Source organism: Erythrolamprus reginae, chromosome 5 (assembly GCF_031021105.1).
Source record: "Erythrolamprus reginae isolate rEryReg1 chromosome 5, rEryReg1.hap1, whole genome shotgun sequence".
NCBI lineage: Eukaryota > Metazoa > Chordata > Lepidosauria > Squamata > Dipsadidae > Erythrolamprus > Erythrolamprus reginae.
Genome location: NC_091954.1, coordinates 79,448,742 through 79,471,583, shown reverse-complemented (window position 1 = coordinate 79,471,583; position 22,842 = coordinate 79,448,742). Strand labels below are relative to the sequence as shown.

The 22,842-nt window shown below is 38.0% G+C and overlaps 1 protein-coding gene across 1 annotated transcript in view; it reads right to left on the bottom strand.

Moving 5' to 3' along the window:
- CLSTN2 (calsyntenin 2) overlaps positions 1-22,842 on the bottom strand; it is a 246,235-nt gene that overhangs the window by 9,397 nt on the left and 213,996 nt on the right. The window contains exons 9-14 of the mRNA XM_070753284.1: positions 19,223-19,385; positions 11,886-12,052; positions 7,084-7,232; positions 6,246-6,472; positions 1,314-1,484; positions 453-598 (exon numbers count right to left, since the gene is read on the bottom strand). Coding sequence (XP_070609385.1) covers positions 453-598; positions 1,314-1,484; positions 6,246-6,472; positions 7,084-7,232; positions 11,886-12,052; positions 19,223-19,385 — 1,023 coding nt within the window. The remainder of the gene's footprint in view (positions 1-452; positions 599-1,313; positions 1,485-6,245; positions 6,473-7,083; positions 7,233-11,885; positions 12,053-19,222; positions 19,386-22,842) is intronic.

Sequence of the window (22,842 nt, the reverse complement as noted above, 5' to 3'; positions counted from 1 at the left end):
CGGGTACAGGTATGATGGTCTTGGTATATTCGGGTTTCTTCCCATGTAGGATTTGGAAATTTCCCACTCGTCATCTTCAGGTTGGTGTTTCTGTCCTTGTTCTAGGGCGATCCATATCCCATCAGTAAGCAATGTGCTCGCCCTAGAACAAGGACAGAAACATCAGCCTGAAGATGACGAGTGGGACCTCGTTGAAACGTCGCCAGAAATGTCCAAATCCTACACGGGAAGAAACCCGAATATACCAAGACCATCATATGTCTTGTCTTGTCTGTCTGCCTGCCTGCCTGCCTGCCTGCCTGCCTGCCTGCCTGCCTGCCTGCCTGCCTGCCTGCCTGCCTACCTACCTACCTACCTACCTACCTATCTATCTATCAGATACCAAACATTACCTGTGCCATTTATTTTCTAATATACAAATAATTTTTAATTGTTTTTTTAATGCTACTTACTTCTAAATTGAATTCGTTGCTGGTATAGCGCCCATTCAGTTCTGAACATTTGATTCTAAACTTTCTATCAGAAAAGGAAGATGAGTGCCAATTACGATAGCGAATTTGCCGTAAAACATTTTCATAGTTTTTCATAGTGTCCACACCTGAACCAGTAAAAACAATATAAAACATATTAATTGTCAAGAAAAGGGAGAAACAAAACTGTGAAAACTGCACCAGAGGTAAATACATATTATCATATATTCCTTTAATCCAGTGCTAATGTTTCTACGGGAAGTTTTACAATCATTTGCAAATGATATGAAGACTACAAATTTTGTGTATTTCAATCATCTAGAGCAGGGGTGTCAAACTGGCGGTCTGTGGCCCGGATGTGTCTTACCTACCCCAGCTCCATGAATGGGAAAAACGTTGCAAAATGTCTTGTGATGGCAATGTGATGCCACAATTTTAACACCTTGATCTAGAGATATTCTTTACTATAGCAAAAAGATGAAAACATGGTTCTTTATGTAGTGTCGAACTGCACTTTTCAGTGGTTCAAGCAGTACAATCAATGGTAATAGATGCTAAGAAATGTCGTTCAATGTAGTACATGTTATTTGATCTACATCCAGTCAGTAATATCCACTCCATTTTCACTCATATAAAGATGAGGAGGAATCATCTTATTTGATAGGGTAAACAGTCAATGGATTTTGAATTTCTAATACCAAACTGCTTTCAAACGTCTGCTATACTGATGCATGTTATTCTTTTTTTGAAAAACAGGTACAACATAACCATATTAATTTAAGATAAACATATAAGGCATCAGGTTAGGATTAGATACAGAATTTAAAAAAAACCAACTCAAACCATATATTGAATATCCAGCGGTAGAATTAGTTGATTCTATATGTTTCCCTTGAAGGTCATTCTTGTCCAATTCCAAACACTCTTGCTTGGGATCCAATTCTGATCCAATTACCAAAATATCACAAAAGTCCAGATTGTTATCCATTTTTTCTAACAGAACTGGTTTGTGATCTGTAAAGAATAATAAAAAATGTTAACATATTAAAAATAACATATTAAATTGAAATAAAATGTTACATTTCAAAATTTAATTTATTTACAGGGCACTATAATGACCTTAAGTAGTGTACAATTTTCACTCCATGACCTGAAAGAACAAAAAAACCCCATATATGCAAAACTGCCTTTGAAAAGTACAGAATTGAATTGTTAATTTGGAAAGAGACTTGACAGTATCCGGGTGATTTTCTTGGCAATATTACAGAAGTCCTGTACCATTGCCTTTTTCAAAGTATTCTGTTTGAGATCTCCCATCCTAGTACAGTGGTACCTCGGTATTCGACCATAATCCGTTCCAAAAGTGTGGTCGAGAACCGATTGGGTCGAGTACCGAATTAATTTATCCCATAGGAAATCATGGAAATGGGTTTAATTGGTTTCCAGCCCCTATTTCCTTTATTTCCTATGGGATAAAGATATGAGGTCTAAGCACTCCAAGCTGTAGTTAGGGTGGGGGCAGTTTCGGGGGGGGGGCTCCTTTCCTCAGTGGTTCGTCTTCCCTTTAAGCAGTTACACCAACTTTCTCTTTCCCGAGAGTAGCGACGGCAGCAGAGGCTTTCCTTAGAGCAGCAGCAGCACCGGGAACGTCAGAGGCTTCCCTTTCTCATTTCACGTTCCCGGCGCTGCTGCTGCTCTAAGGAAAGCCTCTGCTGCCGTCGCTACTCTCGGGAAAGAGAAAGTTGGTGTAACTGCTTAAAGGAAAGGAGCCCCCCCCCGAAACTGCCGGTATTGCCGCCCCCCCCCACTCCCTACAGCTTGGAGCATGACTGGGAGGCTGTTTAGTGGGCGGCCAGAATGGGCGTATCGGATTCCGACTCCCATTCCTTCTCACCCCGTCCCCTCATTTCAGATAATAAACAAAATTTTCTGTGGCTGTTCGGTATCCGAATTTTTGTTCAGATACCGAAGCAATTTTTTGCTGAAAATTTTGTTCGGTATCCGAAATGTACGAGAAAGGAAGCGTTCGAGTACCGAGGTACAACTGTACTAACTGGAGCTTATTCTGCCTGCTTAATTTTGCAGTTGAACCAAAATTGACTAGTACTGTCACCTTCTGAGACAAAACAGAATTATGTAATGATCATTATGCTGATTTTTAGTGTATTAATATCAGCTCAGTAGTCATAAATCCTTCTGAGATGTGTATTTAGATAGATAAACAGAGATACACTTTCATATCCCCACAGAAATGGAAATTACATCAATCACTATTGCCAACCAAAGATACAGTAGTTGTACAATATTTTTTTTAAAAAATCCTACATTGTTTATAACAAATAAAATGATCTTTCTTTCTTTCTTTCTTTCTTTCTTTCTTTCTTTCTTTCTTTCTTTCTTTCTTTCTTTCTTGTTTCTCTCTCCCCTCCTCTTTCTTTCTTTCTTTCTTTCTTTATCTCTCTCTCTCTCTCTCTCTCTCTTTCTCCCTTGTCCTGATGGACTCAGGGTGGCATACAACAATAAAAACCAATACAAATTAAAAAACCCAATATTTTTAAAAAATCATCCATCTATCTAACATTCATACTATTGCTGGAGCAATAGCAAAGCCAAGTTTTTAAAGCCTTTCAAAAGGTCAGGAGGATAGGGGCAATGAAAATCTCTGGGGAAAGTTGATTCCAGGGGACCGGAGCTGCCATAGAGAAGGGCCTTCCTGTGGTCCCACCAATCGACATTGCTTGCTGACGGGATCTGGAGAAGGCCAACTTTGTGCAATCTAATCGGTTGCTGGGACACGTGAGACAGAAGACGGTCCTGTAAATAATCTGGTACTAAGCCATATAGGGCTTTATAGCTGATAACCAACACCTTAAATTATGTTCGGAGACCGATTGGAAGCCAGTGCAGCTCGCAGAGTGATAGAGTTATATGGGTGTATCTGGGTACATCCATAATGGTCCGCGCGGCTGCATTTTGGACTAACTGAAGTTTCCAAACATTCTTTAAGGGTAGCCTCAGTAGAGAGCATTGCAATAATCAAGCCTCGAGGTGATGAGGGTGTGATTGAATGTAAGAAGATAGGCCTATTTATCCAGATAGGCTGCAACTGGTGCACCAGGTGAACCTGAGCAAAAGTCTCTCTAGACACAGAGAGGTGTTATTCTAGTCTCAGCCTTTGGCTGTAGGAGGATTCTGCATCAAAATCAGCAGCCAAAGGAGCTGGCCTGAAGCCAACCACAACATAATGGAAGGAAAGAAGGAAGGAAAGAGAAAGGAATGGAAAGGAAAGAAGGAAGGAGAAAGGAATGGAAAGGAAGGAAGGAAGGAAGGAGAAAGGAATGGAAAGGAAAGAAGGAAGGAAGGAAGGAGAAAGGAATGGAAAGGAAGGAAGGAAGGAAGAAGGGAGGGAAGGAAGGAAGATATAATGAAGATGAAAATAGAGGAGGAGTTACTATGGAAACATATCTAATTCTAATTCTAGAATTATTAAAGTCACAGTTTTATGCACAAATTATCTAAAAGCTTTTTCAGCAATAGATTGCATACTCTGGGCCTATTCGAAATTTTTCAATGAACTGAATGCTGTTTCTGCATGCCCACTGTAAATATGACCTGGCAGTGTTTTTGTTGATCTACTTATAGAATATGAGTTTTGGATTTTGAAGAATATTATCACTACAAATGACCAAACTACGCAGAAGAGCTTCTCAGCAACCTCTATTTAGTATAAAAAATGTTTACCAAATATGTAGAGGATCTTTATATAAACAAAGGAGATACCTACTGTAAGTCAACCATCACTGTATTTTAGCTGTAATTGTTTTCATACTCCCTAAGAAATAATCCTTGATTAGCTTGGTATTGATCCCTACAACAGCATTATTTATATATTTGAAGTAAAGCTCAAACATGGGTTTCCATATTAATGAAAATTGATCATGCTGAAAACTCGTTCTTGGGGAAAGTACTATATTGATAAAAATGCCATCATTCAGTGATGACTGTTAGGAGATAAATGTGTACGTATATGCAAACATTTTAAAATTTCTTATTATAGTTAATAACATAACATAGAGAAACTTAGTACCATTATCAAATGATGTGTTTATTTGTAATACAGAGCAGAGGGCTGTGGACAAGTGGGTATAAGTATTTCTATCATGAATTATTCTTATACGCTACAAGGAACACTGTTTAGGCAACTAAGAATAAAAAGTATAGAAAAATAAAACTGGATCATTAAAGATTTCAGCTTCCTCGAGGCTTTAAAATAATAATGTTATAATCCCAAAGGTTTTCCAACACTAATTCACCAACTGGTCATAAAATGTATTCATTCAAGAATGACTTTTTTTTGTACATCATTCTAAATCAAAATGCAATTTTGTTGAGCATGGTTGAGATGTATGACTCCAACTAAAATGTCTTTTGCATGCCATCAATTAAATGAATTATCTTTTACGATGAAGGCCAAAGTTATCCATTTCTGTCACTTCAGACAGATGATCTCTCTCTCTCAACATGCAGTAGGTCAAGGTTAAATTGTTCACTATATTTATGTGCCCATTCTCTTATTGCAAACAAAGAAAATCTTTAAGTTTTATCACTTTTCCACCAATAATAATTAGGCCACAGTGTTTACAATAAATGAAATTATTGGGGGTTCAGATTTGGCAACAGCTATTGCTTCTAGATCTAATACACTCTGAGAAATTGGTTCACATAAATCTCCTTTCATTAGTGTGATGTACCAAAGAGCTTACCGACATTCTTTAGAACTCTTTTCTGTTTTCTACCTGTCCTGCACCAGCTATTTAATTAAAATGAAGTGACACAACTGGAAGAAATCCAACTGTTCAGCAGACATAACTAGGTAATAACTAGAGGTACCTAGTTAACTCTAAATTGTCTTTGGTGCCTAACAGATGACTACTTAATTTTACTTTATTCTATCACATGTTATATGAAGAGCTCCTCTTGAAAGTGATTCAGAGCCTGCTGTGCTTAGTTCATTATGGCATGCATTATGGTGCATAAATAACAACTTTTCAAGGCATTGGTGATAATAAACAGTGCAGGATAAATTCATTTAAGAAACTGCTGTCTTCCATACATTTTCCAATTTTTATAGTTTGATGTGGATATTAGGCTTTAATTAGTTGTGGTTTCAATATTCATTATTATTTTACTGCCCATTTTTGGTATTTATTATAACCAATCTCTACTGTATTTTTAAAATTAAAACCAGTAAATATTATAAATAAATATAAATATTATAAATAAATTAAACAATGAATGTTGGTCTGCTCAGGTTGTCATTACCCAAGGAAAGGGATGAAGGTAGAAGAAACTTTTACCATGGCATTTTAATTATGGTAGTTATAAATGTTGCATGAGAAAGCATTGTCAATGCTACCTCCCTAACTCTCCAGAGCACACCAAGGACAAAGCAAAAAGGATAACTGTTCTTTAAAAAAAAAGTTGTTTCCCACCCTAAATCAGTGCTTATCTGATGTACACTTTGTTGGCTGGCGTCTACCAAGCAGGGAAGGCTAAAATAAAATAAGCTCCTGCTTCTTTAATGTATTGTGCACTTTACTGAAGGATAGTACTATTTAAAAGGCATAGAACATATTACCTTGTCTTAAACAATTTTCTTCCAAGGTTACAACCATCTTAGCAGAGCCTGTTTCTATATGTTATTCATTTATATTTGGTATTAAGTTCTACTTAAGTCATGAAAATCATAAACCTAAAAAAAAACGCCCAACAAACCTCTAGCCACAGTTTCCTTCAGGTCAGAGGGATGTTCCATTTTAGAAACTGCACTGACAATTCTGACATCCGGTAAAAGAATCACTCCTCTTTCATGTTCAAATTGTGTGGCAGGTCTTGCAAAGTGATCCATTCCAGTTATAGTAATCTTGGGCTCCTTGGCTTGTAATACCATTACATAGGCATCTATATTTGGAATACTAATGCAGGTATCTTCACCAAAACATCTGAAAAATACACCATGGAAGATTAAGCATTCATTCTTTTTTCTTAAGAAACACATAGTTGAAAGAGAATATTTATCCAGATATATTGGGAACTTTGCACACTTAGTTTTTAACATCTACTCACTGACCAGCTTCACAATTACTCAGTCCCATATGAGTATTAAAATGCAGTTTCTGAAATTATTTATGATCAGCACAGCATGCCATTGGCAGGTATGATCTTTACAAAGGTCACTGCACCCGTACAACTTAAACTCAAAAATAACATAACAAACAGTCAATGGTTAAATCTGATTAAATGGCTTATGTATTTTTAATTACACACTCAAACTGATACTTAACAGGGTTGATAAAAACTATCTTGTTAAATGTGCATTGAGAACCTAATTGCCCATTTTATACTGAATGCATCAGGAGACCATTTTCTACACATCTCAGAACTCCAAGGGCATGCAGGAATAGTAGAAATCACAGTCACTGTAAGATTTAAGATGATGCCCAATCTGACTCTTGCTGATAAAACTCTTTCAGTTATCCCAAAATTAAAAAGTCCTCAACATGAGTTTACTGATGCATTGCTTCTATTATCAAGCTTAGTGAATTTAACTTACTGGACATTGGATGACACTTTAAGGCGGCGAATACCTGAAGTTGGAAACTGTCTTGAGTTGATATAGGAGACTTTTTGGAGAGCTTGATTTATATTCTCAATGTCATCTCCTTCTATAACAAGGACTGACTGGGAAGGATTGAAGTGATACTGCAGAGGTGGTGAAAGGATATAATTAGTTTTTTAGGAAAATGATATAGAACAATTCATTGTAACACCTAAAATAAGATTCTGAAGCTTGTTTCTTAGATAAGGTCACATATTTAACCCAAATTAAAAAAAAATCTATCATTTTATTGGCCAAGTCTTATTTCATTCCAGTTAATTTGAATTAAAAGTCAAAACTAACTTTGAATCAAAATAATTTCCTCTGCCATCCAGATATAACCAGGACAATCTACCATTACTACCAGATTTAACTATCTATCAGATTTAACCAGGACAATCTGCCATTTATGTATACTTGAAACAATTGTTGCACAAATGTTCTTAAAAGCTAGATACAATCTTTCCTTTTTATTGTTCTATTTAAGTCTGAACCCAATTGCAATTTCATCAAGGCATATTACTGTCAGGCCAACTTAAAAACACTGCATGAGACTTACACCTGACAGATTGTTTCATTTTTACCACCTGCTGTCTAACTGCCTCTGAAAATGGCTGAAAAGGTGAAAATGAATGAAGAAACTTGCACCATGCTAGCTTCTAGATCAGAGACTAAAAATGTTTTGAAGCTGAAACATTAAACCTTCAGATTCTTTTTCCCAATACACAGTTCGATCACAGAAACAACTGCTTGTCAATACCAGATAGCTGCTGCAGGCAAAATGGAAAACAAGCAATTTTGCTTCCCTCTAGCAAATAAACATCATCCTCAAACAGGACAAACAAAGAAATTCTTAAAGAGGGGGGCAAGTGGTGAACTTGCATTAGAAGTTGGGATGCAAGTAGGAAGGGTAGATATTGAAGTACAACATCCTTGAGTAATATTTTTTAACACCTGTTCAAACTGCTTGCAAAACTCTCTCCATGGTTCGTTGAAGAATTGCATGAGTTCAGGATACCAAAAAGTATTACTATTGCAAAAAGTATTACTATTGCATAATAAACACACCTTCATTCTTTAGTTACAGTAAGATAATTTCATAAAGCAAGAAGACTCTTTCTGAGGAATGATTTCTGGGTTCAACGGGTAAGCTATACAAAATTCAGGAAAATTTCCTTCAGTAACTCCTGAAGGCAAAAACAGTGTTTGGTGTAATGTTCAACTAAGCCTGGTGCAGGGGCATCAGCCCCAAACAATTTTACAAATGATGCTCCTAGTTGCCAACTCACTCTGAGAATAATGTATTCTCATTTGATCAGTATGACAAAGACCATCAGAACATTAAACTTCTATGCCACTAGTGCTTTGACCTCAGTAACAATCAAGGAAAACAGCTCCATAGATACTTTACATAGACTTCTTCATTTAAGAACAATGAATACAGAATAGGAACAAAGAACTTTTCCAGTTCTTGCTCACTTTATAAATATAACAAAGAATGAAAAGCCAAGGCTGTTTTATATTCATTACCCCATAGGTAATTCACCAGAACTGATTCATGCTTTGAGCAGGGAGTATAAGAAGGAAGCTGACCCTGTAACTTCCAAACAATTTGCTTCATTTAATCCAAGATTACCTGCATCATTTCCTCAGCCTAGCTATTTGGTTGAAGATTATTTGGGTGGCTTAAGGGGACTGTAAAAGCTTGGAAAAGCATATTGTTCACAAAATGCTTAAACCTCTTGGATGTACATGTACGTTTTCCAAGATGATGATATAGGCAATCCACGATTTCCAAATAAGTGGTGCAATGCTATTATTGTTGCAGACAGTTTTGAATAAGAGTATAACATCATTAATTCTTTTTCTAAAATAGTCTTACAAAATCAATAGGGAGTCATCATGAGGTGTTTTGATTACTTCCAAGGGAATACAATTTCTTTCCACTACTCAGATCAATCCCTAGTTAATAAACATACTTCTTGCCAAAACATTCATAATGTTTCAGGAAGTATGACAGTTTGATGGCTTCTTTACAGTAACACAATTTCCCTGTTCGGAAAAAAAAACCCCTTTATGGTGAGTTGTTTCAAGTTGATGGTTTTGAATGGTTTAAATTCCAGTAGCCTGTGAACTGACCAACCCTTATACAGCCAATTTAACACATGAGTTAGTTTGGAGTCTCAAGCAGGCAATCTTGCAATTTGATCAGCCTGAAATGGTAGGTGTGGGAGGGCCATCAGATGCATTAAGACTTCCATCAGTGATGGCAGTTTAAAATCTGGCATTTTATGTGGCAGGTGAGTCAGACTATCACCTCCAGCAATTGTTATTCCTGGCAATATACCAGTGAGTAATCATTAGCATTAACCAGGAGACTGTAACGATGCACACAAATGTTAAGGGTATAGGCTTTTTTTATTTGAAAAGATCCCCAAAAGAGATTTGAAGTAAGTATACATTTCAAAAGTATGGTCAAAGAGAGAGTTGTGGACATTTTTGACTCCTGGAAGGCCTCTTTTTCAATTTGAACATAGTTTCTTTCAGAAGACAAAGTCCTAGAATAATAACAAACTGGTAACACTGTATTGCTTGGTATTGTGACAAAGTTCCAATATTGTAAAAAAAAGCATAAGTAAACAGCAACTTCTTTTTTTCATAATGAAGCAAATAAATATATATTTTTTAATTTCTAAAAAGCAGACATTCTGTTAAATACACTGCCACGGAATCCCTTTTGCAGTAAACAAAGAAGTGCTGCATCTAATGTTTCCTCTTGTAGAAGGAACGTATGATAAAAATTGAAGAGCAGTAATAAAAATTGAGTTCCTGTTTTCCTTTTCTAATGGTACAGGATGGATTAGCAACCTAGAACTAAGGACAAATTTTCTGACATTAGAACGATTGTCTCCAGAAGTTCCCAACACTGGAAGTTTTTAAGCAGATGTTGGATAACCATCTGTCTGAAGTAGTGTAGGGTTTCCTGCCCAAGCAGGGGGTTGGACTAGAAGACCTCCAAGATCCCTTCCAACTCTGTTGTTGTTGTTGTTGTTGTTGTTATTATTATTATTATTATTATTATTATTATTATTAGTTGTGGTTGCTTCAACGCTGGACGTTTTTAAGAAAAGATTGGACAACCATTTGTCTGAAATAGTATAGAGTTTCCTTCCTGAGCTGGGGGTTGGACTAAAAGACCTCCAATGACTTTCAAATTCTATTATTCGTTTATAATAGAATAACCAAACATCTTTGACTGCATGAATTCCTGAAATCCAGTAGCAAATTATTCAACTTTTTATCTCATAATTAGGATTTAATTAAAGCATCACATCCAAGATTCCAAAAAGCAGAATCTTTGAAGTGATGGAATATTCCATACAGTACAGAAATTCTGGAACAGGCCAGAGATTCCAACATGGAATTTTAGAGCAGATAATTTACCATGTTGGCTAATGATAGTTGGATATCTGGATATACAGTGTTCCTTCGATTTTCGCGGGTTCAAACTTTCCGAAAAGTCTATACCACGGTTTTTCAAAAATATTAATTAAAAAAAATACTTCGTGGGTTTTTTCCATATACCACGGTTTTTCCCACCCGATGATGTCATATGTCATCGCCAAACTTTCGTCTGCCTTTAATAAATATTTTTTTAAATAAACTTTAATAAATAAATATGGTGAGTAATAATCTAAATGGTTGCTAAGGGAATGGGAAATTGCAATTTAGGGGTTTAAAGTGTTAAGGGAAGGCTTGTGATACTGTTCATAGCCAAAAATAGTGTATTTACTTCCGCATCTCTACTTTGCGGAAATTCGACTTTCACGGGCAGTCTCGGAACGCATCCCCTGCGAAAATCAAGGGAATACTGTATATCAGAACAATCTATACCAGTGATGGCAAACCTTTTTTTCCCCCTTGGGTGCCGAAAGAGCATGCACACATGCTGTCGTGCATACGCAGTGATGGGCTACCAAAAGTTTTACTACCACACCGTGGGTGTGGCTTATGCATTTTGTTTCAACATCTTTCAGTGGAAATTGGGTGCTCTGGGGTGGAGCTCCAAATTTTTGCTACCAGAACTACGTTCCTGACCGTTCCCGTGGGAGCCCATCACTGTGCATACGTGAGTGCCCACATTCATAATTCAATGTCTGGGAAAGGGGAAAACATTTTCCCCCACCCTCTGGAGGCTGGAAATGGCCTTCTGGTGGGCCCAGTAGGCTCATGTTTCACCCTCCTCAGGCTTCAAAGCTTCCCTGGAGCTGGGGAAGGGTAAAAACACCCTCTCCCTTCTCCCCGGAGGGTCTCTGGAAGCCAAAAACGCCCTCCCAGAGCGTCTGTGCAACCCAAAAATCACCTGTCATTCTTCCACAACTTGCAGAGCGTTTTGGTATGTGTGTGTGTGCGCACACGTATGTGTGTGTGTGTGAAGTCTTTCACAAGTGTTTTTTGATTTTACATAACTGTTCATATGTGTATGTGTGTATTGCATCTCATGGAAAACTCGCTTCTATGCAGAATCATTTCTGGAAATCTTGAATGGTTGTGAAACATTTACTCCATTTGATTTCTATAGATTTACACTATAAATAACACAGTTGGCGTCCCATTGTTCCACTTTTACTGTGTCTTTGTGTGACTTTATGGCAAATTACATTGCTTCTTGGAGTGCTTTTGTATTCTATCTTGTGCTCTACACTTCATAAATCAGTTTTAGATGTTAGTAAAGATTGTATCAGTTCATTTCTTACCTTTATTCCTTGGCCAAGACTCTCCAGGGAATTAATATCCAGACCTTCCTTGCAAGCCTGTAAGCAGGAAATCACTTTTTGACTCTTAATTTTGCCGGGCCGTATGGTAAGGCTGGCAAGACTGCCATGGAAATACTGAGTAAATCTGGGCTTTGTGACTTCTCCTCCTATTGAAAAGGAACCACAAATTGTCATGAATAATAATTCACATATGCCCATTTTTTAAGGAATATCAATATTTTCAGTATTGTGATGTATGTATGAAAGAACTGATATAATTGGGCTGCTATTCTTATAAACAAAGCTGTAAGAAGAAAATGTCTTATACACTATTATTTTGGAGTTAAATAATTCTACTTATAGTTCTATTATCATTTATTGCATATATTTTAGGTGTGAAAATATATCCTAGCCTGAAACATAGCATTAAAAATAATTTATGTAATGTATGAGGGGAAAACTGTTCAGTTTAAAAACAGGATAAATTCAACATCTCATTATGTTAAATATATGAAGAGCTTCATGTTCAATATAGTAAAACAAAAAGCTGAAAATAGCATGCCAGATTTAAAAATAACACACCAGCCAAATTAAATCTAAACCAGGAATAGTAATATCTCTGAAAGCAGAAATAGATAAGCTAAATTAATAAAATGTCCACCAATTTGCTTAGCTACAACACAAATTTACATAATACAGTAATTCTATGCTTCTCTGTAATGGTTTCTTGAAATATAGATAAGGAAAAAAATAAACGGTTTCAGTAATATTGGTGTGAAAAAAGTATACATTTGTAGTCCTATAGGAACTGATATGTTTTTATGAATGCACATGACTTTCACTCTCTTTAACCTTCAGGCAAATGAATTCTTACAGAGATTTTCAGAGAATCAAGATAATGACCAAAGGACAATAAATGGAGCCGCGGTGGTACAGTGGTTAGAAAGCAGCATTGCACACTGACTTTGCCAACAGCCAGGATTTCACTCCTGACCTGTTCAGGGTTGACTCACCCCTCCATGCTTCTGAAGGTCGGTAAAATGAAAACCTAGATTGTTGGAGGCAAAATGTTAACTCTATAAACGACATACAGAGTGCTGTAAAGCACTATGAAGTGATATGCAAGTCTAAATACTAATCTCTTCTAGGTGGCTGTGAACTTCTTGGAAACATAAGCGACTGGCAGAAGTTGGCCCTTTTTATTTCTCTGCAAGAGCACCACCACTACATCGCTGGTGTCCAACTGAATTATAAACTCCCATTCTGGCTAGGGGTGTTGCAGGATTGATTCTTGAGCAAAGAGTCGCTTCAGCATTTCAAACACCTTTTGGCATTCCATTGTCCACTCAATTAGCTGGTTAGGCTTTGGCTTTCTGAGTGATTGGCCTGTCTTTAGCAGCTCTGTCAGTGGCAGCGTCACCTCAGCAATGACTTCATGCAGACATCCGTCATGCAATTACCCCTCCCAAATTCCCACAGCAAAGAATACTAAAATGGCTTCTGCCTGACAACGGGTTGAATAAATAATGTACTAAATGAACAGCTGATAAAATTGTTGCTTGAGCAGGAGAACTTTGGAGAAAACATGACATTTGACATCTTCTTAGAAAGCATTTGCACAATGTGTAGTTTGTGGTATATTTTTCAGTACAGTTGAAAACAAATACAACTTTTTGAGATCTTTAATCAATGTGTCTGTCTCATACAAAATATAATTTGGGCACCACTTGTATTTCATCTTCATAGCAAAAGAAATGGCTATCTTCAAATGCAAAAAATAACTGGTTAGATATAACTGTTTTCTATTCTCCATTCAGTCTTATTCAAAGAAAGAAAAGGATAGGCATTTGGGCAGACAGCCATATATGTGAATGACAGAATAGCAGGTGGCAGTAATAATGTCTTCTCTTATTATATGGAACATATTCAAAAATAAGCTGAAATTGTATGAACCTTAAGTTTAAACAGAAAATTTTCTATCCAATAGACGAAATGTCTGAAAATATGTAATTTTATACCTAAAATTGATTTTTATGCATGTATAGTAATCCATAGCACCTGAAGTTGTTTAATTGTGGCGTGCCAGATTTGATTTTCTTCCATGTTTAGGATAGATTAACTTTTTATTATCTAAAGAAAAAGTCAGTTTGGTCTAGTAGTAAATGAAACAAGCTAGAAACAGAGAGGTTGTGATTTCTATTCCCACCTTAGACGTGAAAGCCAACTGAATGATTTTGGGCAAATCATTCTGTCTTAGTCAACTCACTTCCCTTGTGGTGAAAATAGGATGAAGAAGGAAAGGAAGGAGAGGAAGGAAAAAAGGAAGGAAAAAGGAGAAGGAGGAGGAGGAGGAAGCATTTTGAAGGAAGAAAAAGAAGCATTAGGAAGAAGAAAAGACATTGAGTTATTTATAAAAATAATAAAGGCAGAATGAAATGAATGAGTTTCAGTTTGGTGTTGTGGGTAAAATGCAGGCTAGAAACCATGAATTTTGACTTGCCTTAGGCATGTACCCAGCTAGGTCATATATAAGGCATAGGAATGAGGCAATGGTAATAGATTTCCAAGCTTTTTCCAACACTTAGTCTGGCAGTAATAGAAGTCAACAAGGATTCAAGGGCAAAAACAAAAGCAAAGCCAGTCATATTTCAAGTGAGGCATTTTATCTTCAAAATCTTTTTTAGTTAAGCTTTGTTTTGTACTTACCTTTAGGCAATTATTTCAATCCTTTTAATACTATATTTACATTTGCATTGTGTTGATTAATGGTAACCATACAGATTAATCACATTTGAATTTAGAATACAGTTTTATTTAATACAATAAATGTTTTGTTTTATTTTTACAGTACTATTAGTTAATTTTTTGTTCTGAAATATATATTTTAGTTGTGTAAGTGTGTTTTAAAAATTTCTAACTAATTTTTTTCCAGAAATAGAAAAAATGTGATTTATATGATTTTATAACTTGGGTTTTTAGATTGGTTATATAATTGGGCTTTACAAATGTCTTGGTATCATTTTTATATGTTGTGAACAGCATTGAGTTTTCGGAGAAGGGCTGCATGTAAGTCAAATAAGTAAGTAAGTAAGTAAGTAAGTAAGTAAGTAAGTAAGTAAGTAAGTAAGTAAGTAAGTAAGTAAACCAACCAACCAACCAACCAACCAACCAACCAACCAACCAACCAACCAACCAACCATGAAAATGCTTTCTCCATTTTATTTATGTTGCTATTGTTGTATTATTTTGATGTTCTAAAAAGTGGCAATCAATGGACACAGAACTATATCTCAAGAAACAACCAAGCAAGAAGAAAAGAATTAAGACAGAATTTCAAGTGAGGAGTTAGGTTAAGCTCAGAGATAGGATTATTACATGACACATATCTGGCGAAGGCTACAATATATTTTCTGCTGCAGTGAAGTTTCCGAAGAGCACAGTGGTTGTCCAAATGGAACAACCAGGACTCTTTGAAGAGTTGGTTGCCTGGTCAAATGGAGCAATCAGGGGAGAAAGGCCTTAGTAAGAGACGTGACCAAGGACCTAATGGTCACTCTGACTGAGCTCCAGAGAACCTGTATGGAGATGGGACAGAGGTTCAGAAGGACAACTATCACTGCAGTCCTCCACCAATCTGGACTTTGTTGCAGAGTGACTAGATGGATGCCTCCACTCAGTGCAAAACAAATGAAAGCCATTTATAGTTTGTTCCTCACAGTCTGACAGTCCTTCATGTGCTTATTTGCAAACTCCAAGTTTCTTGAAGATTGTAATCATATCAGCTCTTTTCCAGTTTCAGATAAGTCTTAGGAGCTGTTGTGGTTAGCTCTGGCCCAGCTCCTGCCCCAAGGACTGTGGATGTGGGAGAGACATCCACATGCTGCAGGCCTGTTTGGCCCCCGGTGGAATCTGCTGATGAAGGCTCCTCTGACCAAGAAGACATGAGTGACAGGGAGGAGGAGAGTGGGGCAGACAGCTCAGAAGGAGATCAATTATCTATCTCCTCCTTGGATTCAGAACAAGAGTTAATGATACAGCCACGCATGCGGAGAGCGATGCATAGACAACAACAACTGAGAGATTATTACCAAAGAAAATGAGGCCACCTGTGTTTGGGTGTGGCTGTGGTAATTAGCGAGGTTGCTATAAATAGCAGCCTGTGGGTTTGGCCATTGTAGAGGATTATCTGATCCTTGTGTTTCGTGACTGCTTTACTGACTTTGACCTTTTGTGTGCTGATTTTTCCCCGCTTTGAAACTAAACCAGAGCAAAGTGTGTTTCACTTTGTGAAAGAAGAAGGACTGTGAATTGCCTCACAGCTGCAAGCTAAGTATCACAGAACTGATAAGGGACTTATACAAATTACCAGTTTGTTTGGAGACAAGTGCTCTTTGCTATACCAAAAGAGGGCTTAGTTTAAGTGACTTTTCATTATAAAGAACATTGTTTTGAATTTTCAAATGTGTGTGTGTCTGAAATTTGTACCTGTGAATTTTTGGGAGAAGTCTACCAGAGAGCCCGACAGAACAGGAGCTATGTGTAAGAATTTTAATTTTCAATCAAGTTTCAGATATCAACTCCCCTAATTTCCCGTTTTGTGTGAAGTGGTCAAGAAAGTTTTTGTTAATCAAAGATATTTCAAAGCTCAGTCAAGAGAACACTGTCCTACGGTTCAGATGGAGAAGCATAGATTGATTCACAATATTTCCTCTTGTCCTTAGCATCCTGAAGATGGCAGAATGAGAATAATTAAATGAAAATTCAAAATGCTTTCCGTCCATCCAGAAATATTTTTCTTTGCATATGCTTGACCAGAAATGTAAAGATGGAGGTGGTATTCTCCAAATGTAAAGATTGAGACCCAAGTAAGACTTTACAAGTTATTAACTGAGATGCATGATTGTCAAAAGTCAATTAGCTGACTTTTTGAAGCATGAGAGAAAAATGGAATGAATGTAATACTATAGTCATAAACCAAATATCGTCAACATCACCACCATTTTACCATTTAATGGAATAGGAATTAATAATGTTTTGACCCCAACACATATACAGTGGTACCTCAAGATACAAACCCCTCATCTTACGAACAACTCGTGATACGAACCCGGGGTTCAGAAAAATTTTGCCTCTTCTTACGAACTTTTTTCGAGTTACGAACCGGCGTTCGGAGACTGCTGGGAAGCCGCACGGCTGTTTTAAAAGGTGACAGCCGGGCGGCGGGGCTTCCCAGAAGCCTCCCGAACGCCGGTTCGTAACTCGAACAAAGTTCGTAAGAAGAGGCAAAAATTTTCTGAACCCCGGATTCGGTTCGGGAGGTTGCTGGGAAGCCCCCCAGCCTGGCTGTCACCTTTTAAAACAGCCGCGTGGCTTCCCAGCTGTCTCCCGAAGCCGAACGCGGAAGTTCGGCTTTGGCGTTCGGCTTCGGGAGACAGCTGGGAAGCCGCACGGCTGTTTTAAAAGGTCGCAGCCGGCCTGGGGGGCTTCCCAGCACCCCCCCGAACCCCGGGTTCGGGGGGGTGCTGGGAAGCCCCCCAGGCCGGCTGTCACCTTTTAAAACAGCCGCGCGGCTTCCCAGCAGTCGCCGAAAGCCGTTTTTTTGCTGGGGTTTTTTTTGTTGCACGGATTAATAGACTTTACATTGTTTCCTATGGGAAACAATGTTTCGTCTTACGAACCTTTCATCTTACGAACCTCCTCCTTGCACCAATTAAGTTCGTATCATGAGGTATTACTGTACAGAGTCTGATTTTGGAAGCTGCACACTAAGAACAATTATCCTTACTCTCATAGTAAAATATCATATGTATATAAATAAAATTCAACATAAAGCAAGCTAACAGCATATTAGAACCCCACACTTTAGGAAGTGCAATACATGATATCATCACATACACACACACACACACACACACGCACACCTTCTTGAATTACAAACTAAATAACACTAAGATAACACCAAACAAATCACAGTACATGGAGTAAGTGAAATAAATCAATGGGAGAGGATCATCAAGCTATTTAATTATTGATGTAATACCAGTAGTAGTAAAAGAAAAGAATGGAAAATGAATAAAAATAGAACATAATTGGTTATTTGGAGTTAAATAAGGCAACACCTTTTAGTCAAATGATTTTTAACAATTTGCAAGACAGCAGTGTATAATAAATGAAACATAATTTATGATTCCAGGTAGGAATGAATGGACTAAAATAGAAATGGTCTGGGAATTTCTAGATTACTGGAAGAATTGATCTGAAGGAGTAGAGTGTGTGTCAGAGAGAGAGAGTGAGTGTGTGTGTGTGTGTGTGTGTGAGAGAGAGAAATGATTGACTATGTAGATTTGAATAATAAAGTTCAAAAGTACTATTTTCTTGCTACATTGAAAATACCTACTGTTGTGGTTAGCTCTGGCCCAGCTCCTGCCCCAAGGACTGTGGATGTGGGGGAGACATCCACATGCTGCAGGCCTGTTTTGCCCCCCCCCCGGTGGAATCTGCTGATGAAGGCTCCTCTGACCAAGAAGACATGAGTGACAGGGAGGAGGAGAGTGGGGCAGACAGCTCAGAAATAGATCAATTATCTAGCTCCTCCTTGGATTCAGAACAAGAGTTAATGATACAGCCACGCATACGGAGAGCGATGCAACAACAACTGAGAGATTATTATCAAAGAAAATGAGGCCACCTGTGGTTGGGTGGGGCTGTGGTAATTAGTGAGGCTGCTATAAATAGCAGCCTGTGGGTTTGGCCATTGTGGAGGATTATCTGATCATTGTGTTTCATGACTGCTTTGCTGACTTTGATCTTTGTGTGCTGATTTTCCCCCGCTTTGAAACTAAACCAGAGCAAATTGTGTTTCACTTTGTGAAAGAAGAAGGACTGTGAATTGCCTCACCGCTGCAAGCTATGTATCACAGAATTGATAAGGGACTTGTACAAATTACCAATTTGTTTGGAGACAAGTGTTCTTTGCTATACAAAAAGAGTGCTCTGTTTATTTGCATTTTCGGTATAAAGAACATTGTTTTGAATTTTCAAACGTGTGTGTGTCTGAAATTGTATCTGTGCATTTTTGGGAAGATTCTACCAGAGAACTCGACAGAACACCTACATTGTTTGATAAATGCTTGTTTTCTAAAAGTAAAAAAAATACTTTTTTGCATCTGTATTGCCTGCATTTTTACATCAAACTTTAGGGAGCTCTAGATGCTTCTCAGAGAACATTCCTCAGGTAGTGTCGTTTCAACTATGATTTCATTAAACACACCCCTCTTTTTAATAGAATTATCAATACAGTGAAATTTCAATTTACACATTCAAATTAATATAATTACCTTGCCAACAGGCACCAACAGTGAGTTGCATTGCTATATGTGATGGATGAATAGGCCAGTCATTAGTTACAAGATAAGGTTCATATGTTGTACCATCCATATACAAGGTAGCTACTGGGAACTCAACGTTGACAACATAGTAGTGCCATTCTTTATCACAAATCTAAAGAACAAAAGAAAAAGAAAGAAAATATTACCTATCTTTATGAACAAAGTTTGGGAGATGATAAAGCAAACCAAATGAATATTGCTATACTTTAAATGGAGAGGACTTTCACGATCCTGTTACACTTTTATGGATATAGGATACAATATTTATTTCAGAATTCCCCTTTGCACAAAAAGTGTAAAAATACATACAAGATTTAATCAAGAGCTGTGTGATTTAGCCATATATGCATGTTTAATTTTTTTCAAGGATATGCTATTATAAAATACAATGCAACAACTGGAAGAAATAACTACCGTAGGTAGATTTGTTCCTAGGGATTTTATTAGGATTCACTTCCTATGCAGAATGAACACCAATAGGAAAGAAGAAAGGTTCCATCTCTTTCTCCCCTCCTCAAATATTCATCCATAAATATTAGAACAGTTTTCTCAGGGGTAATAATATCTATATTAAAGGGAAGGTATAATTTCAATCTACAAGCTAGGGAATAAATAACAGTGCAATCACCATTTCTCTAATATAACATGAAGGCTCACTATAATTTTCTTCACAACAGGCAACAGCTGGTTACCTAAAGAATCTATTCAGATGGATTTGTTTAGTTATAATTCATGATGTCTATTTGTTTAAAATGCTATAAAATTGCAAGCAGAAGCATAATTAAAAACATAACTGTCATTATCTGTAACCTATTAATTATTACTGTAGCTATTGTCTCTACTCCATCAATTTCAGTCTGCATTTAGAAAAGTAAGTCCAGTTCTGGGCACTGCATTTTAGGAACTATGTTATCATACTTGAGAATATCCAGAGGAAAGCAACTAATATCACAAGGGCCTGAAAGGGAGAAATTACAAGGAACTAGGCATGTATAGAGACATAACTATCTTCAAGCCACCATATAGAATGTGGAGTAGAATATAGAGTTGTTTCAGAAAACAAGGCATGATAGAAACATAGAAACATAGAAGTCTGATGGCAGAACTAAAGACCTCATGGTCCATCTAGTCTGCCCTTATACTATTTTCTGTATTTTATCTTAGGATGGATATATGTTTATCCCAGGCATGTTTAAATTCAGTTACTGTGGATTTACCTACCACGTCTGCTGGAAGTTTGTTCCAAGGATCTACTACTCTTTCAGTAAAATAATATTTTCTCATGTTGCTTTTGATCTTTCCCCCAACTAACTTCAGATTGTGTCCCCTTGTTCTTGTGTTCACTTTCCTATTAAAAACACTTCCCTCCTGGACCTTGAGAATGGAAGAAAGGATCTCTTGATAGGAATCAAAGAATTGAGATGAGATTGGCAGTAAATATGACTGTCAGTGAAGGAGTAAAAGCTACCATTTGGCAAGCCATGGTACTAATAGTGAAGGAAGTATGGTGGGAAAGGTGACTCGGTCACCTTCATTACTTTAGCTAATGCCACTTTTATTGCTGCGACTGTGACTGGACTGTGGAAGGCTAGAACAAGTAGAATAAGCATTGGTTATTGTATAGGACCAGCAGAGAGTTGTGCATATTAATGCAAAATTGTTATTGCTGGAGTGTTGCTGATGATATGGAAACTGGAGACAAGCAACTGAAGACAAGGTATTCATCTCTAGCACAACTAACATACATTATCATAAGTTGGACCTGTGTTTTATCTTGGAGCAATGGTGATGAAATATATTGTCATCTACCCTTTGCCACGTTAGCTTACTTCCTAGATTACATTTGCTTTGTCAATATCCTAGACCTCTGCAAAGGTGACAGTATGATTAAAATAGGGTGCCCCAGTCACCTAATGGATCTTGTTGGTTTTCAGCGAGCACTTGAGATTTATTTCAGTGATCTGGGAGGCAATTTATTCTTGTGCTTTGTGGAATATGGAGAGTGGAATATGGAGATTGAATGACCTTGTTTTCTGTGTTGATTTCTGATGACACTAATCAATACAGGAAAGGACACTTTTCATTCGTTATTCCCTCTTTTCCAAATATGCAGTTAACTTCTTAGCTCAAAAAATACATCAAAAGTGACTGCATGTGAACACTCTCAAAATGTGAAGTAGGTAATGTCTAGGCTATATGAATGTTCATACAGTGTGATATACATGCAGTGTGATGCAGTGATTTGTGCAGTGCACAAATTGATACAGAAATTGATAGAAACTGACATATTAATTTATCCATTGGAATAAGTATGTTGATCCTTGATTCCCCTCTTTGATGTTTGCTATAGGCCTAATAAGAATGCACCAGGATGCTCGTATTATTCGTATATTTCCTTTCTTTCTTTATTGGAAAATTTGCTAGGCATGTGTCCTGAAAAACTACTGTAATGCTGCTGTAATCTCACAAAGTTTAAACCTTTGGCAGGCAAGTTCAACATCAAGGAGTTAAATAATTACAGGTTAGGTTGGGGAAAAGGTATAGATGCAGGAAATACCATACAATTTCTGGGAACAGAAGTGCAGATGACAGACTCGGTGATTCCTCTATAGCAGGGGTCCCCAATCACCGGTGCGCAGACCAGTACCGGGCCGCAAGGCATGTTGCACCGGTCCGCGGAGTCAGCAGCTGCTGTGGAGCCGGCGAGTGCCAAGCTGTTTCCTGTCTCTTTCCCCTCACGTTCACTTGGGACCGCCATTTGCCTCGGGCTGAGAAAACCTTTGCTTGCTTGCTTTCTTCCTTTCCTGTCTTTCTTCTCTCGTCAAAAGTGGTCTATTTCCTCCTTGCGAAGCCCTTGCAAAGCCCTTGCAAAGCCCTCGCTCTGCCTGCAGCTCAAACGAAAAGGCTTTGGCATTGTGCAGCTCTTTTTTTGCTAGGCTCCCCCACCCTATTCCCGGGGTCCTGGGTGGGAGCGAAGCCAGGTGTGTGTGTGTGACCATGAAACCCCCACCACCAGCTCTGGTAATTTTCTTTTGGAAGGATTCCTTGCTGCAAGAAAATTACCAGACCTGGCACTGGTGGGCGCTCCAAGCAGGCAGCGATCGCAAAGGAAGGTGACTGTGTCCGTGGAGGCACCTCCCCCTGCTCTGGGATTCCTTGCTGCAATCCCAGCCGAAACGGGGGGGGGGTGTCCTCTGGAACTGCTGAAAGGCAAACGGCGGTCCCGAGTGAACAGGAGGGGAAAGAGACAGGAAACCGCCCCTCCTACCCTTCCTCCCTCTGTCACCTCAACTCCCCCGCAAAATTAAAAAGGGGGGGGAGAGAGACAATGGAACGATAAGCTAAACCCCCTTTCCGCCCCCACCGGGCCATAGAAAAATTGTCTTGCTGAAACTGGTCCCTGGTGTAAAAAAGGTTGGGGACCACTGCTCTATAGAACTATATCAGCAGCTCCTTGGGTAGTTTGAGCTTCCTGAGTTGGCGCAGAAAGAACATTCTTTGTTGTGCTTTTTTGATGATGTTTTTGATGTTAGGTGACCATTTTAGGTCTTGAGATGTGATAGAACTTA